Raw genomic sequence first — 18768 nt, forward strand, 5'->3', positions numbered from 1 at the left:
CTAATGTGTATCTACTGTACCTGTTGTTCCTTGTCTACTGTATCTACTGTACCTGTTGGTCCTTGTCTACTGTATCTACTGTACTTGTTGGTCCTTGTCTACTGTATCTACTGTACTTGTTGGTCCTTGTCTAACGTGTATCTACTGTACCTGTTGTTCCTTGTCATGAAAACCTTGGGAACTCCTGAGTCAATGGTAAAGAACAAGACTCACTTCATTTAATATTTTCTCTCAAGCTTTATTCCCAACACATACCGATATCAGAGCAATACTGTACACACCAGCATCGATATTCACTATCTATACAGTACATACAGTACACAAAATATATTATGCAGATACAAAGGCACTCTTCACAGAAGTACTGAGGGTCCGTTGCAGTGAGGTCGTCAGGGTGAAAGAGCAGAGACACTGCAGGGGTCAGGGGTCAGAGAGCGGAGTGAGAGGACAGAAACAAAATACCTACAAGGACATGAAGAAGAAGGACACAAAGTCCCACCTCGTCCCTACGCCTGACTGAGGAGACACACGACGACGGGACCCGTGGGTGGCCTCAGAGGGCGGCTCATTGGTGGATCCGATGAGGAGGGGTGTGGCCGGTTAGATGCAGGAGCCTGGAGATGATGTCACCGGAGTCGCCGCCGTCCGATTGGTCGCTGCCGTCCTCCTCGCCGAGGCAGGCTTGGTCTGCCATGCAGCTCTCTGGAAGAAGAACACAAGTTATCTATCCATTTGGAAGAAGAGAAGTAGTTATCTATCTATCTATCTATCTATCTATCTATCTATCTATCTATCTATCTATCTATCTATCTATCTATCTATCTATCTATCTATCTATCTATCTATCTATCTATCTATCTATCTATCTATCTATCTATCTATCTATCTATCTATCTATCTATCTATCTATCTATCTATCTATCTATCTATCTATCTATCTATCTATCTATCTATCTATCTATCTATCTATCTATCTATCTATCTATCTATCTATCTATCTATCTATCTATCTATCTATCTATCTATCTATCTATCTATCTATCTATCTATCTATCTATCTATCTATCTATCTATCTATCTATCTATCTATCTATCTATCTATCTATCTATCTATCTATCTATCTATCTATCTATCTATCCATCCATCCATCCAGTCTATGGAGTTAGTTCTTCCATGTTAAATAATAATAAAATTAGTAGTCTTTATTTGTCATGCAGATTTAACACACACACACACAATTGATGGGCGACCCACAGGAACACACACACATGCACTGATTAAATGCTCTCTGCACCTCCCATCCCGCCATCCTTCCCCCCCAAAGGGCAGCCGGGAGCGGACAAGGGCTGCAGCGTGCGCCGCGCCCGGGGACCAATCCAAATGCTCCTGTCCGTCCATTGGGTTTATCTTATTGGGAGGGGAAACCCTTGCGAGCACGGGGAGAACATGCAAACTCCACACACAGAAAGGCCCGGGAGATACCCCACCTGGGTAACCCAGGACCTTCTAGCCACTACGCCACTGTGCCGCATATTGATGATATCAAAGAACAGAGCCTTAGTTTGTCTAGTTTTTAGCAGTTTGGTAAACTGTTGTTCATGTTTGCAAATTGATAGATCTTATTGACCACAGACAGGAATCTTATCTCTCATACAGTATCTACTGTATCTTCTGGTCTGACTCTGGAGAAGACATTAAGTGCATTTCTCATAATGCTGGCGCTGTCCGACAGTGTAGTCAAGTTAAAGTCAAGAATACTGAACCTCTGTACTGAAGAGACTGTACTGCTACTGTAACGGAGGTACCGCGAGTATATCAAATGACCCCTGGGCATTTTCAATAAATGTATCCTCATAGCGACTGGGTGGCGCAGCGGACATTGCGCTCGTCACCAACGCAAGAGACACCGGGTTCGACTCCGGCTGTCGGCATTGCCTCCGGCTTGGGCCAGCCGTCATACTAACTCAATTGGCAGAGTTAGCAGGTGGAAGTCGATGGGTGGTAATCTGGACGTTGTGGACAGCGACTCCTACTGGTTGGTTGGGGACGCCTGCACAGCAGAGACAGGAAATGGCGGGGGTAGTGTGAGCCTCCCACACGTTACACCTCGCCAATGAGAGTCCGCGCTGGCAGATGAAAAGATGTGACCGGCTGCCTCCACATGTATCGGAGGGGACATGTGATGCAAGGCTTCTATCCTCCCTACAACCGGCCAGTGGGGGGCATATGCGAGCAACGTTCAAGACAGGGGAGGGGAGAATTGGCACAGCGGAATTGGGATGGGAGAAAAATAGAAAAAGAGGAGAAAAAAGTGGATAAAAAAGAAATGTATCCTCATCACTCGGTCGAGCTCCAGCTCTGTCACTCAATGACTTTTCCTAAAAGTACCCGTTTTATCTGGCACGGTTTCTGAAATTTCAAAATGACTTCAGGAAAATGTAATTAGAACGTTATTCCACATATGGGCCGTTGGAACAGACGAAAGTCACAGCACTTTTTATGTCACTCAAACCTACATTTCATTGTGGTAAACCTTATATTTTTATATTTCTATTATCATATTTCTCATATAAGCTGTCGGGTCATCTGACCCGTTCCTGGCGGGAATTAGTGGCATTTTCTCCATGGCTGTGCTAGTGTTAAAAGGCATACAGACACATTACCAAGGAGTGAATTCACCTCTTGGTATAGCCTGTAATCGCGCCCACGGTGTGGCAGACCCGGGTTTGACTCCCACTCAGGGCATGTCAAAATAAGACTGGTGACATGTGGCGCCCAACGTGGGGCCCTGGGTGAGTGAGTTTAGGGGGGTGAGTGTAACGGAGGTACCGCGAGTATATCCACACTCACGATGGACTTCAAGTGTTGTGAAGTGACTGTGGCACGTAGCGGTACTGCAAGTAAACTCACTCCCCCTTAACACATTGTGCGCCAACAATGAGTATACTCGTTATTGCCCGCCAATCGTTGTGCGCCAACAACGAGTAAACTCGTTTTTTGGGATCAATATTTCATTTTTTCGCCATGGCATTCATAATTCATCCAGCCTCCCTCCGGGACGCAGCTGGACCCTGTCTGATATTGCAACGCCTCAATACCGCCCCCTGGTGGATTTTGGGTGAGTTACACTCCACGCCAAACCGGAAGTGGTGCTCGGTGCATTGGGGAAATTCCTCCGGCAGAGATATATTGTAACGTGGGTCTAGATACACACTCGAGTGCATTGGATCGCTTTCGAAACGCAAGAATCAATATGATTTCGGCGTTTATTGCGTCATACAAACGGAAAATGGATCTAGCAGATCGACGTCAAATAATTGGAATATTTTTCCTCCAGTCTCATCGGCGAAAGGTAAAAGGAATCTAACGTTATTTTCAGCTCGATTGTTTATTTATTTCACTGCAATCCATCTGATCAACGTATCAACCCATACTAAAAAAAGCTGTTACTGACAATCAAGGAATTATAAACGACCCCCCCCCCTTTCCTTCACGCATGATGCATAATGTATACCGATTATATACATTTGAATTTTTTAATATAGCGTGTATAGGAACAAAACGCCAATCGATAATGTATCATATGCGTCGGGGCCTATAACTCGCGTTTTAGGAATGACTGCTATACAGTCTAAAAACATACTTATATTCACGAGGGTACTAACACGACAATGTATGAATGGAAAAATATAACGTTCCCACATCCGGAACGATAGATACCCGATGTTGAATGGGCCATAGTAATGTCAATATAGCTATAATATTTAAAAAGTTATAGCCCTGCAAAGAAGGTGAGCGACTCCATAGGCGTAAGCGCTGGCAGAGAGGGCACAAAGATGGGCACAATGCCTGGCAGACAATGTGTTAAAAGGTATACCATCATAATGTTATGTTACTGAACCTCTGTACTGATGTACTGCTACTAAACCATCATATTTTTTTTTATCCACTTTTTTTCCCCATTTTCTATTTTTCTCCCATCCCAATTTCGTATTATCCAATTCTTCCCTCCCCTGTCTTGAACGTTGCTAGACTATGCCTCCCACTGGTCGGTTGTAGTGAGGACAGAAGCCTTGCATCACGTGTCCCCTCCGGTACACGAGGAGGCAGCCTGTCGCATCTTTTCACTGCAGCAGCTCGAACTCTCAGTGGCGAGGAGTAACGCGTGGGAGGCTCACGCTGCCCCCGCTACTTCCTGCTTCCGCCACACCGGCGTCACCAAACCGACCTGTAGGAGTCGCTGTCCACAACGTCCAATCCCCACCCACCGGCTTTCCCACCCTCTAACACTTGCCAATTGTGTTAGTATGAACGACCGGCCAGCCGGTAGCAATGCCGAGAGCTGGGCTCGAACCCAGCGTCTCCTGCGTTTGTGGCGAGCGCCTTGCCCACTGCGCCAATCAGCCGCCCGCTACTAAACCATCATAAAGTTAAGTTACTGAACCTCTGTACTGAAGAGACTGTACTGCTACTAAACCATCATAACGTTAAGTTACTGAACCTCAGTACTGAAGAGACTACTGCTACTAAACCATCTTAAAGTTAAGATACTGAACCTCTGTACTGAAGAGACTACTGCTACTAAACCATCTTAAAGTTAAGATACTGAACCTCTGTACTGAAGCACTGCAGCACAGTGTCCTCACCTGAGTCACAGCAGAGTCCTGAAGCAGCACAGTGTCCACCCTCAGATCCACAGGGTTTCCCTCCTGACTGGCAGGGGCTCAGCAGGTAGTTCTCCTCCACGCAGTGGGCAGCCTCTGGGGAGCCCAGCAGGCAGCCCAGACCCTCCCCACAGCAGATACTGGGGCCAAAGCAGCGGCCCCTGTCCCCAGGGCCACAGGACAGGCACTGGAGGAGGGAGACAGGAGATTAGTCTCACACCACTATATTATAATATAATGTATATACTCTCTTTTTAGACTCTTCTTGTATCAAAAACAGTACTGTATTTGTAAATCTGGTATGTCAAATGTATAGATGTAGCAGTACTGTATCTGTATGTCATGTATGTCATATATGTTATGATGAATTGAAAATGGGGGACCCTGATGTAAACAAGACGAAAGTCTTTCTCTGGTCTGCATCCCCTTAACAATTGTGTGTATTGAGCCGTACTGTATTGTACCCATTCTGCAATCTGTTAATACAATTTTCATTCATTCATTCATTCATGTAATGGCTACGCAGCTATTTTACTACTGGCAAGTATTTCATATTTCTTAGATACTTTTAAAGATTTTTTATAGTTTGTGCTTTTATAGTTTTGTTTTTATGTTTTGTATATATATTTTTTATTGGCCGATGTTTCTGTCATGGATGTATATGTGGACTTTTCATTGGTGAGTCTAGGAATGTAACCTGTTTTCTGTTGTCCCTGTGGAAGTCATTTGACATGTGTATTTAAGCTCCATTGTTCTTTCTTTGTCATGTAACCCCGGTGAAGACATGTTGCTGAAACACCTTGGTTTGGCTTTTATTTGTTAATAATAATGTATGAATAAAGAGCATTATTTTTTAGAACATCCATCGGCCTCCAAAATAAATTCTAAATATCCCTTTAACAATATAAACCAACTCTCTTTTGAACACAGTAAAGTGAAGTTACATTATTGTGTGTGTGTGTGTGTGTGTGTGTGTGTGTGTGTGTGTGTGTGTGTGTGTGTGTGTGTGTGTGTGTGTGTGTGTGTGTGTGTGTGTATGTGTGTGTGTGTGTGTGTGTGTGTTGTTTGACTATGATAAGATAAGATATTCCTTTATTGATCCCTTTGGGTAGAGCAGAGCTACATTCCAGTAGTTCGTTTTTATAGCACGGTAGAGCAGAGTTACATAGTTTTTATAGCACGGTAGAGCAGAGTTACATAGTTTTTATAGCACGGTAGAGCAGAGTTACATAGTTTTTATAGCACGGTAGAGCAGAGTTACATAGTTTTTATAGCACGGTAGAGCAGAGTTACATAGTTTTTATAGCACGGTAGAGCAGAGTTACATAGTTTTTATAGCACGGTAGAGCAGAGTTACATAGTTTTTATAGCACGGTAGAGCAGAGTTACATAGTTTTTATAGCACGGTAGAGCAGAGTTACATAGTTTTTATAGCACGGTAGAGCAGAGTTACATAGTTTTTATAGCACGGTAGAGCAGAGGATGCCTACCTTGCGTAGCGGAGCATCCATGATGGATCTCTTGCCTCCTATGGGGCAGTTAGAGATATAGCAGGCTGAACAGACAGACAGGAGGAAGAGGAGGCAGACGTATACAGCAACTCCACTCATCTCTACCTGAACACAGAGAGAAAGAGGAGAGTTGAGAATGAGAGAGAGAGAGAGAAGCAACATTAAGCACAATTATTTAATGAAGTAGCTGGATATTAATAGTGTCAGAAATATTACATCTTCTAACATAAATACATTTAATAAATAAATACATGTATATGACTATATGTATATTTACAGCATATATATATATATCCATTATGTCTGAATATACCTGCATATAATCCTTCTATATATCTACTTATACACCTGCATATAACCCATACAATACATAATAGCATGTACAATAATCCTGTGTATATATATATACAGAAATATATACACAATATATATATATATTACCAGACGACCACTCTACCTCCTGAGGCACTATCTAACCCTAACCTTCTGATTACCAGACAACCTCTCTACCTCCTGAGCCACTGTCTAACCCTAACCTTCTGATTACCAGACAACCTCTCTACCTCCTGAGCCACTGTCTAACCCTAACCTTCAGATTACCAGACAACCTCTCTACCTCCTGAGCCACTGTCTAACCCTAACCTTCTGATTCCCAGACGACCAGCTCTACCTCCTGAGACACTGTCTAACACTAACCTTCTGATTACCAGACGACCGCTCTACCTCCTGAGACACTGTCTAACACTAACCTTCTGATTACCAGTCTCTACCTCCTGAGACACTGTCGCCCCAGACAGATATGATATCCACCACTGTGTCCTTGTGAAAAGGTTGGATGGCCTTCTCTGGTTCAAAGGCATAACTATCATTGGTATATAACAGCCCTTGTTGTTAAATGTCCCTCTTACATCACAACACTGTTGGAATGGAATCTTGTAACCTACTCTACACGTTCAAATGACTGGTTGGTTGTTAGGATTTCTCCAGTTTGCTCTGAACTAGAAAAACTGCTTTTTCCTTTGATGCTTCCAACACCTGGGATGCCCTCCAACTGACTGTGAAGCTGAAGGTTCTTCCAACACCTGGAATGTCCTCCAACTGACTCTGAAGCTGAAGGTTCTTCCAACACCTGGAATGTCCTCCAACTGACTCTGAAGCTGAAGGTTCTTCCAACACCTGGAACGCCCTCCAACTGACTCTGAAGCTGAAGGTTCTTCCAACCCCTGGAATGCCCTCCAACTGACTCTGAAGCTGAAGGTTCTTCCAACACCTGGAACGCCCTCCGACTGACTCTGAAGCTGAAGGTTCTTCCAACCCCTGGAATGCCCTCCAACGACTCTGAAGCTGAAGGTTCTTCCAACACCTGGGATGCCCTCCGACTGACTCTGAAGCTGAAGGTTCTTCCTTCTTTTGCTGCATTTAAAAGTATGATCTCCGACCACTGTGTGCCGACTTGTAACTTAGATGAGTTGAAATAAAGGTTTGAAATTAAATTAAACGAAGAACATTCCTGAGTGTTGATTTGGTATCGGGGGAGGTGGGACCAGAATCTGGAGAGAATAATCTACAAAAGCCCTGGATAGTTAGCTATACAATCCATGCTGTTTCTCATACTAGCCCTGGATAGTTAGCTATACAATCCATGCTGTTTCTCATACTAGCCCTGGATAGTTAGCTATACAATCCATGCTGTTCCTCATACTAGCTCCTGATAGTTAGCTACAATCCATGCTGTTCCTCATACTAGCTCCAGATAGTTAGCTACAGTCCATGCTGTTCCTCATACTAGCTCCAGGTGGTTAGCTACAATCCATGCTGTTCATCATACTAGCTCCTGATAGTTAGCTACAATCCATGCTGTTCATCATACTAGCTCCGGCTAGTTAGCAGCAAAACCAATGCAAATGGGAATCAAGCTCCTGTCTGTACAAACTGACTGAGGCTCACTGAAATCTACTTTGTGAGAATACATTTCACTCAGCTTGTACAGACAGGAGCTCGACCCCATTGACTTTGCATTGGTCTGTAGCCAACTATCCAGAGCTAGTACGAGGAACAGCATGGATTGTGGTGAGAAAGAACTCTACTGATCAACATCATTATTGGTAAGTAAAAAATAGGGTTAGGGTTAGAAAAATCAGAACTATCCCTTTAAGATTATAATAAAATAAAAACAACTTACTTCTCGCAGATCCCTTGATGTTACAGTTGAAGTGAAAAGAGGCGTTGTTTCACAAAGAGGTGCTGGATGCTTGTGTCCGGCCTCTCAGACCCCCAAGCCTTTATATACCCCCTCCTCCAGGCTCCTGCTGAGAGTGACACAGAAACCTCACAGCCATTTAACGCTCCCTAATGAGACAGAGCTGGTCTCAGGTCAGCGCCGGGTCAGAGTTAACGCTCCCTAATGAGACAGAGCTGGTCTCAGGTCAGAGTGTACAGCACTGTGGCCCGGGTCGGAACCCCTGGCGCGGAGCTTCATTAGGGACAAGTGTCGGTGTCCGTGACCATGCATGTTAGAGAGCAGGGCGACGGCCAGGAGACTGAACCAAGGCTGCGGGACAGGGTCCATTAGTACGGCGTCGAGAGAACGTGTCGGTTTCAAAACCTCTTTTAAAGGTGGCTTAATTTTTCCGCTGTAATCATAGCTACCTACCTCAAACTATAGTCTACCCATATAACTCTGTATGATAAATAAATGGTAAATGGCTGCATTTATATATCGCTTTTATCCAAAGCGCTTTACAATTTGTTCCTCACATTTTACCCATTCACTCACACATGCACACACCGACGGCGGAGGCAACCATGCAAGGAGCCAACCTGCTCATCGGGAGCAATTAGGGGTTAAGTGTCTTGCTCAAGGACACTTCGACATGCTGCCTGGGAGGAGCGGGAATCGAACCGGGAACCTCCGGATTACCAGACGACTGCTCTACCTCTTGAGCCACTGTCGCCCCATGATAACATGTACAATAGTGCAAATAAAACTCTTGACTTGACTTGAGTGCTGTATATACGGGGCCGGGTATATGCTCCCCCTGACAATTACATTTTTCAACAAACTCACTTTCAACAAACTCAACAAACAGCTCTGAAATCCTATAAAATTGGGACCTAAATATATATATAGTATATTTATAGTATATTGGGGCCCCTGAGATCATGCAAGTAATCTACACACCTGGGAGACCTGCTTAGTACGCCCAGTCTGATAGAACCTGAGCTCTGGAGACCTGCCCAGTCTGATAGAACCTGGGGCTCTGGAGACCTGCCCAGTCTGATAGAACCTGAGCTCTGGAGACCTGCCCAGTCTGATAGAACCTGGGGCTCTGGAGACCTGCCCAGTCTGATAGAACCTGAGCTCTGGAGACCTGCCCAGTCTGATAGAACCTGGGGCTCTGGAGACCTGCCCAGTCTGATATAACCTGAGCTCTGGAGACCTGCCCAGTCTGATAGAACCTGGAGCTCTGATGATGCCCAGTCTGATAGAACCTGGGGCTCTGGAGACCTGCCCAGTCTGATAGAACCTGAGCTCTGGAGACCTGCCCAGTCTGATAGAACCTGGAGCTCTGATGATGCCCAGTCTGATAGAACCTGGGAGCTCTGATGACGCCCAGTCTGATAGAACCTGGAGCTCTGATGATGCCCAGTCTGATAGAACCTGGGAGCTCTGATGACGCCCAGTCTGATAGAACCTGGGAGCTCTGATGACGCCCAGTCTGAGGATGTGTATCAGTGATAATCAAACTGTAAACAAAGAGGCCTATTAACACTATAGGGACCAGCCACGAGTTAACTCGTGTTTCGGTGCCATGCGTTGTGGACCAGAGCCACGAGTTAACTTGTGGCAAGTTGTTATTGTTTTATTCCATATTAATAACGCTATTAACGTCCCCGATCGACTTGCAGGACCTACCCGCATATTTGATTTTTGAAACATGCAATACCGGCCAGATCCGCTTAGGGGCGCCATCGCTCCACTGCAGTATCATTGGGGGCGAATGAAAAAATTTTTTTTTACTGTCTGTGGGCGTTTCATATGAGCCTCGGTCCCAGCCGAACATCTTTGATCCCGTTACCGAACGCAGATTTCAGCCTGGAATAATGGGATTTATGATCAACCAATGGACATATCGATCTACCAGATTCCGATGACTAATGACGAAATGCTGCCGGCGATCACATGGGGTGACGGTAGGATACTATTCCCCCAAATTACAGCTGGATTGGACATTGTTTTAAAACGCAACGTGATCGATCAGTGAAAATGGCTACTTGAACGCACACTGTACTGCTAATCAATAGTAATCGGCGTCCCCCGCCGCCCCCATTTCATCCATAGATGCTCTGTAATAGTCCGGATGCTACGCAGTTTGTTTTATTTCATTCGTATATATACAGCAGAAATGGCGTTTGATATAACATGACTAGCCTTTAGCCTATTATCTAGCTCCCCAGAAAAAAGAATAAGCGAAAACTGCGATAAACCTTATATTCACGGCGCTATAAAATTACAACCAACCGATGGATTTTTATTTTCTTTAAGCCATTATGAAGGCACGGTTTATGCACTCAAGTGACAATGAGAATGGACAGATAGCAATACTATAAAGTATATATATAGCTGTTAGAAAGTACATCGGTTTGTTGAAAAAGCGTTGTCCTCCAGCCATATATTACACTGCAAGCCGTGGTCGTCAATGTGTTAAGATGTTAGATCCTAATATGAAAAACGATGTGATTTAATGTTCTATGCTTTATCTTGACTTGTCTATTTTATGTCTGCACTTTATGCATCGCTCTTGATCTGCCAATTTTGTGCACATTTTATGCCTTTAAAAAAATTATTTACTGCTGTGAAGCACTTTGAGCTGCAATTCTTGTATGAAAGGTGCTATACAAATAAAGTTGATTGTTATTATATAATAATAATAATAATAATAATAATAATAATAATAATAATAATAATAATAATAATAATAATAATAATAATAATAATAATAATATAATTCAATTAAATTCAAACCATTATTTATTCTCTAAAGGATAATTGAGGTCATCCTCATTTCCAATGCCGTTGAGACAGACAGATTATTCAACAGGTTGATAATAAACATTGATATAATCAAATAATCAGTTTACATGGTAAACACAAGACATAATAAGATATAAAGACTTACAGTGCAGAATAATGGGGGGGGGGGGGGACTAAAAACCTGTTGCATCAGATCAGTGACTAAATTTATAAATCTGTTGCATCAGATCAGTGACTACATTTATAAATCTATATAAAGCAGCAGAGGAGAGGCATGACTGTATAATGAAAGGCTGTACTTTATAATGAATTATTATAATGAACCGATCCCAAGCCCCGCCCTGGTTTCTTCACCCTCCAACCACAACTGTTGCTTTGTATTATTTTATCTTTTCATTCATATCGGACTACAAAGTATGACGTATATCATGCCAGTTAGGGCACCTTGTGTATACTGTTTACTTTTACTCTTAGTAATTGTTGTGAAGGGCCAGATTAAACCGAATATATATATTTATTTATATATATATATTTAATTGTATTTGTATATTCTCTAATATTCCCTGATATCCCTTGTATATTCCTTGTACAATATGCATTGAATATCCATTCTAGCCTACTGAACATCCCATAATAGTCTCCATTCTACTATTGGTCGAGACCTTGGTGCCAGGCTGCCATACCCCTCAGACCCAGTTCAAACGTACCGCTCCACATGTACGAACAAGTCCTAGTTCCGCGTAGGAATCTGACTACCGCACCACTAATGGGACTATTTGTTCATGGTGCGTATATATACTGCGCTACTAAAGTAGGACTTCCTTTTTCAGTCCAGTTTCTTACCCTCCAATAGAGTCACAGACGTAAAGCCTCCCCGCGACGCCACGTGTGGGAGTAAGGCCAAGTTCGCCTACCATCGGTATTGAGACATCGTGTATATTAATATTTGAATAGTCATATTTGGCACTATATCGTCGAGTTGGACGTAGTCTATTAAGCTAATAATAGTCTGTTAATATATAGTGCTTCGTGCGGTGAGAATACTACCGTAGTCAGTACCCCATCGTTTCGGGCAGAGAACTGGCTGCTTATCCAGGGTGGTTGACCCCACGTGAAGCTGCACCCGAGGAGCCCCAGAGCCGACGAGCGAGTGGACCTGTATACCGGATTATTCTACCGACGACAGCCCGCCTTCCCAGGCACGGATTATGCTTTGTATACTTTGATTATTCCATGGATAAAGACCCCCGACACTGCCGTGTGTTGGAACCCCCCCCCCTGGAGAGGACGCAAGGTGAGGAGACGCTCTGCAAGACGAGGTCGCTTCACGTCTCTCCCCCGTGGACCGGAGAGAGCCGGCCCACAAAGAGTCCACCTGCTGAGTCCTGTACCTGAGTCCACCACGCCCGACGACAGCACAGTACTCTACCGGACCAGGAGGTCCGGTACAGCCCAGGCTATACTCCCGCGGAGCTGCGCTACAGACCCCCGACTCTATACACGGGTGAGCACGACGCACGACCCGCACCGAGGAACAGCACCTGGACAAGCGGGCCATGGTACACTGCCGGTACCAGCCCATACCAAGGAGCGGGAGGAGACTCGCCTAGGAGGCCTCTCCCCCAACGCTCGCCGATGTATCCACAGTCAGCGTCATACATTGGCACGCCTATGGTACCCGACTTCACCCAAGAGAACCGGGCCCAGTATACGGAACTCCGCATGTGTCTGGAGACCATGTTGGTGGATGTATTGGATGAACGCCATAAATACGCCATCCTACTGAAGCACTTAAAGGTGCCCCGCGCACATAATATAGCGCTCGCCTACGCGACTTCCACCACCCCATACACAGCAGCGCTGGTAGCATTGGACCAGAGGTATGGGCGCATATGGGATTACGTGATCCAGGAGATCCGACACATCGACCGCTTACCCCCAGCAATAGACAATCGAGCACTGGACGACCTGTCCATCAGAGTGCAGTCCCTGGTAGGGATGTTGGGAGCGCAGAGAGAGAAGGGGAGGCATGAACTTTACGCCAACTCAAATGTGGAAAGGATCTTGGAGAAGCTGCCGCCCGCTCGACAGGAGCGTTTTAGGCGACAGAGGGACCACCGAGACCCGAATGGCCCCGAACCGAACCTCCTCGATCTAGCAGACTTCCTAGCGAGAGAAGTCAGCAGCCTACGGCTAGATACATTCGGACGGAGCACCCCTGGCTCCAGAGAAGGAACCAGACGACTAAATGATGGAAGAAGATCGGTGACTGTGATGCACCAATCGGAGTCAGTACCGAGCAGCAGGAGCCACAGTACCCCCTCCAGAACGGAGAGGTGGAAGATAGTGTGCCCCTACTGTGAGAAAGAACACTGGCTAGCGCAATGTGACTCCTTCCCCAAGCTGAACGCGGAGGAAGCAAGTCAATGGATAAAGTCCAACAAGCGCTGTTTTCGCTGTGCGCGCTCACACATGGCAGCCGAATGCCGCTTAAAGAAAAGGTGCACCAAGTGCGATGGAGCCCATCTGGACATACTTCACGACAGTAACAGACGGCGCCCTTCACCCGCACCATCCAGCAGCAAAGCGAGCGTCATGTACATCGATCCCGCCAGCAGCAGTGGAGCCCGAGTACTCCTAAAAGTAGTGAGTGTGACACTAAGCTACCAGAATAAAGTCCTGGACACTTACGCCGTCCTCGATGACGGGTCAGAGAAGACCCTGCTGCTCGCCTCCGCTGCGGCCCAGCTAGGGCTGCGGGGAAGCGAAACCCAAATGACAATTCGGACAATAAGACGAGATTTGAAGACGATAAAGGGCGAGAATGTCTCATTCTCTATCGCAGCAAGCGGCCAGCCTGAGCGACGGTACCAGATCACAGACGCTTTCACCAGCCAAGAAATAGGACTGTCGCGGTACACATACCCCGTCGCCAAGCTGATGGAGAAATATGCACATCTGCGCAAGTTACCGATCCCGCTCATAGACAATGCTATGCCGACCCTGTTGATAGGCTCCGACCATGCAGACCTCATTGTCCCGATAGACCGGGTTCATACCGGACCCCGAGGCTGTCCTGCAGCAGTCGAGACCCGTTTGGGATGGACTCTCCAAGGCCCGCTCGCCAAATCTCTCAACCGAAGTACAGCCACTAGATGTCTCCACTCCCGAGTCACAGAGGGAGAAACCGCACTCCTGCAACACGTAGAGCGGCTATGGACCTTGGAACAAATGCCCTTTAAGAACGGAAAGAAAGACATTCGCTCTAAAGATGACATTTACGCCATTCACCTCCTCGAGACAGGGACCAAGAGAGTCCCGGTCAACGGCGTGTTGAGATACGCCACGCCACTCCTGCGGCGAGAAGGAATGCCTACTTTCCACGCCAAGACAGACGCCACAGAACGGTACCTGCTGAACACGGAGCGGCGCTTAGCCAAGAACCCCGCCCAAGAGAGTGTATACCACGCTGAGATTGAGAAGCTCATCACAGCGGGACACGTCACAAAGATGGACATTAAAGAGGCTGACCAGACCACTGAATCGTGGTACGTGCCTCACCACAAGGTCCATCACAACGGTAAAGACCGCATAGTATTTAACTGCAGCTACCAGATCGGATCCCAAAATCTGAATAAAGAGTTACTGCCCGGTCCCACACTCGGCCCCTCCCTACTCGGCGTTCTACTCCGCTTCCGCCAGGAAAAGGTGGCCATCAGCGGGGACATTAAAGGAATGTTCCTGCAGGTGAGATTAGTAGAGGCGGACAAGCCCCTGTTACGGTTCCTATGGAGAGAGAAGCCAGGAGATGAGCACCCAGCCATCTACCAATGGGAAGTCCTCCCCTTCGGAACGACGTGCAGCCCCTGCTGTGCTACATTTGCACTACAGAAACATGTAGCAGAGGACCCAGCAGCGGACGAAGAGGTCCGACACAGCGTAAAGAACAGCTTCTACGTAGACAACTGTCTACAAAGCCTTTCAACCCAGGAAGAAGCCGAGGCTCTCCTGATTAAACTCCGCGCCTCATTGATCAAAGGCGGCTTTGATCTCAGGCAGTGGGCCAGCAGCGATCCGCAAGTACTGCGCAGCCTCTCCTCCGAGGACAAGGCAGCCAGCAGCGAGACCTGGATGGCTACAATCCCGGGAGAAGCCCAGGAGATGACCCTGGGATTGGTGTGGCGATTCAAAACAGATTCGCTTCACTACAGACACAAGCCCCTGACTACGGAGCAGGGAAGGCCGGCGGCGGCGCCGACCACCAGACGGAGTGTGTACACAACACTCGCCCGACAATATGACCCGCTAGGATGTATTCTACCGTACACCACCAGGGCAAAAATGATTGTACGAGCATTGTGGGACAAGGACCAGGGCTGGGACGACCCCATTCCCGCACACCTTGCATCCACCTGGAGAGAGTGGGAGATGGAGCTCCACTCACTCCCAGGCGTTAATATGCGCCGAAGCTACTTCCCACCCACGGTGAGGCCAGAGACATGTAAAATGGACTTACACGTCTTCAGTGACGCCTCAGAGGTCGCATACGGATCAGTAGCCTACTTGCGGGCCCAAGGAAAGGGGGGAGAGATCTACACAGCATTTGTCCTCGCCCGCTCGAGAATAGCCCCACGCAAGCAACAATCTATCCCACGTCTAGAGCTCTGCGCAGCCCTAGCCGGAGCGCACCTAGCCACGCTCATCCAACGTGAGCTCACCATACCGGTGTCTAGAACAATCCTGTGGTCAGATTCCACGACGGTACTCGCCTGGATCAAATCGGACTCATGCAAGTACAAAGTCTTCGTGGGAGTCAGAGTCACCGAGATTCAAGACTTAACCGAAGAGTTAACCGGAGAAACAGAGTGGCGCTACGTTGATACAAAACAGAACCCAGCTGACGTCATCACCCGGGGGATGCCCCTGGATGACCTCACCCGTCGCAATGTCTACAGTGACGGCCCCGCATTCCTAAGACTCCCGGAAGGACAGTGGCCCATGCCTATCCCGAGGGAAGCAAGTCCAGAGGAGGTGGAAAATAAGAAGTCTGTGTTCTGTGGATTGAGCACCGTAGCCTCCACCGACCCTAACATAGACGATTGCACGTCCATAGAGAGTGCACAACAAAGAACATTCCTGCGGTACCACCCGGAGTGCAAGTCCCCCGCTGATATGTCAGCAGCTAACTACGAGGAAGCAGAATTGCTTCTACTGCAGCGAGCCCAGAGAGACAATTTGACAGAAGGAACAGTCGTCATGATTATTGATCAATCACTGCCCAGAGCTATGTGGCCGGCCGGCCGCGTAAGCAAAGTGATCACCGGTGCCGACGGCAAGGTCCGAGCAGCTGAAGTGCTCGTCCAGGGTCGCACTTACACCCGTCCCGTGGCGAGGCTCATAGAACTGCCCCGACTCCCAGACACAATCGATGATGACCATGACCCTATAACCCTATGACTTTGTGAAGTTGACTGACCCCTACAGCAAACCCCTATGTGTAAATAGACAACGCGATTAATCTGTCTCTGTTTAACTGATTAGGTCTGGGACCAATCAGGGGGTGGCTGTTGTGAAGGGCCAGATTAAACCGAATATATATATTTATTTATATATATATATTTAATTGTATTTGTATATTCTCTAATATTCCCTGATATCCCTTGTATATTCCTTGTACAATATGCATTGAATATCCATTCTAGCCTACTGAACATCCCATAATAGTCTCCATTCTACTATTGGTCAAGACCTTGGTGCCCGGCTGCCATGCCCCTCAGACCCAGTTCAAACGTACCGCTCCACATGTACGAACAAGTCCTAGTTCCGCGTAGGAATCTGACTACCGCACCACTAATGGGACTATTTGTTCATGGTGCGTATATATACTGCGCTACTAAAATAGGACTTCCTTTTTCAGTCCAGTTTCTTACCCTCCAATAGAGTCACAGACGTAAAGCCTCCCCGCGACGCCACGTGTGGGAGTAAGGCCAAGTTCGCCTACCATCGGTATTGAGACATCGTGTATATTAATATTTGAATAGTCATATTTGGCACTATATCGTCGAGTTGGACGTAGTCTATTAAGCTAATAATAGTCTGTTAATATATAGTGCTTCGTGCGGTGAGAATACTACCGTAGTCAGTACCCCATCGTTTCGGGCAGAGAACTGGCTGCTTATCCAGGGTGGTTGACCCCACGTGAAGCTGCACCCGAGGAGCCCCAGAGCCGACGAGCGAGTGGACCTGTATACCGGATTATTCTACCGACGACAGCCCGCCTTCCCAGGCACGGATTATGCTTTGTATACTTTGATTATTCCATGGATAAAGACCCCCGACACTGCCGTGTGTTGGAACCCCCCCCCCTGGAGAGGACGCAAGGTGAGGAGACGCTCTGCAAGACGAGGTCGCTTCACGTCTCTCCCCCGTGGACCGGAGAGAGCCGGCCCACAAAGAGTCCACCTGCTTTCATCTGTGGTCCAAGGATCGCCGGCGCATTGAACGGCACTACAGTGGGTTCACCTGGGATACCCTTGGCCGGATGAGGCAGCCGGATTCTACCCCCCCCCCCCCCTTCCTACTCCTGTCGGCTTACAAGCGACCGGATTAACCCCCCCTAGTGTGTCCAGTATATAATCATTAAAGTATCATTGCTGTTATTCCTTAAACTATTCCAGGTCGTATATGTACCACCTGCGCCTTCAGAGATTGGACATTCTCTATTGATATACCGACGAATACTCTTGCCATAAAAGTGCATACTAATTTCCATTCATAAATGTGATTGATTTGATTAAGTGCTTGCTCTACACACCATCGCTGTGTAGAAATAAAGACCTATTTCTAATTCGTACATTTGTGTTGGATCCGTTTCATCTACGTGACAGTGTTCATCATAATATATTTATGCCGTGTACTGGGTGGCCGAATATTAAGTACAAAGGTAGTGGTAGTAAGTATCATATCTAGTAATACAGTCAGGGAATTGTACCCCTCAGTTACAGTAATGTTATATATTCAGATTCAAATTCTTTATTGCCTATATTTATTGTAACATATAATATAACCGATAGGGCATAAAGAGCCTCATCTGCACCTTTGTTTACACTGTTTATTTTTCTCATGTTTTATATTCAGATCTAATTTCATTGCCTATACAGTATTTACGGTATGTCTTTCTAATATTACCTTGCCCATATCCCCCCTCCCCCATGTTGCTATGATGCCCACATTTATCTTATCTTATCTTATTAGCTATTGCATGCTATCGGTATGCCTTTCCTGCTATATTTGGTAGTACTGGTATTTTTATTGGAATTTCTTTTTAATTACATGAATTCACTTTCAGAGCTGGAGGCTGTTTATTGTTTATTGATTATTGTTTAAAAAGGATCCCCATTAGCTGTCACCTAAGTGGCGAGCTAGTCTTCCTGGGGTCCACATAGAAAGACAACACAAAACACAAAACATAACAACATAAGATACATATGACAATCACAATTAACAATGATAATCTAAAAACAGTAAAACATTGTAGACATCATTATCTAAAAACAT

General features: G+C 46.3%; 1 protein-coding gene across 1 annotated transcript; it reads right to left on the reverse strand.

Moving 5' to 3' along the window:
• Window positions 1–565: 565 nt before the first annotated feature.
• On the reverse strand, window positions 566–6275 carry LOC311235439 (isotocin-neurophysin IT 1-like; the record flags this gene model as incomplete). The annotated part of the gene is made up of 3 exons (XM_084322902.1): window positions 566–702; window positions 4648–4852; window positions 6156–6275. The coding sequence occupies 3 exons, from the start codon at window positions 6273–6275 to the stop codon at window positions 566–568; spliced, it is 462 nt and encodes a 153-aa protein (XP_084179028.1).
• Window positions 6276–18768: the final 12493 nt, after the last annotated feature.

This window comes from Notolepis coatsorum (genome assembly GCF_963971535.1).
Source record: "Notolepis coatsorum genome assembly, chromosome: 10".
Lineage (NCBI taxonomy): Eukaryota > Metazoa > Chordata > Actinopteri > Aulopiformes > Paralepididae > Notolepis > Notolepis coatsorum.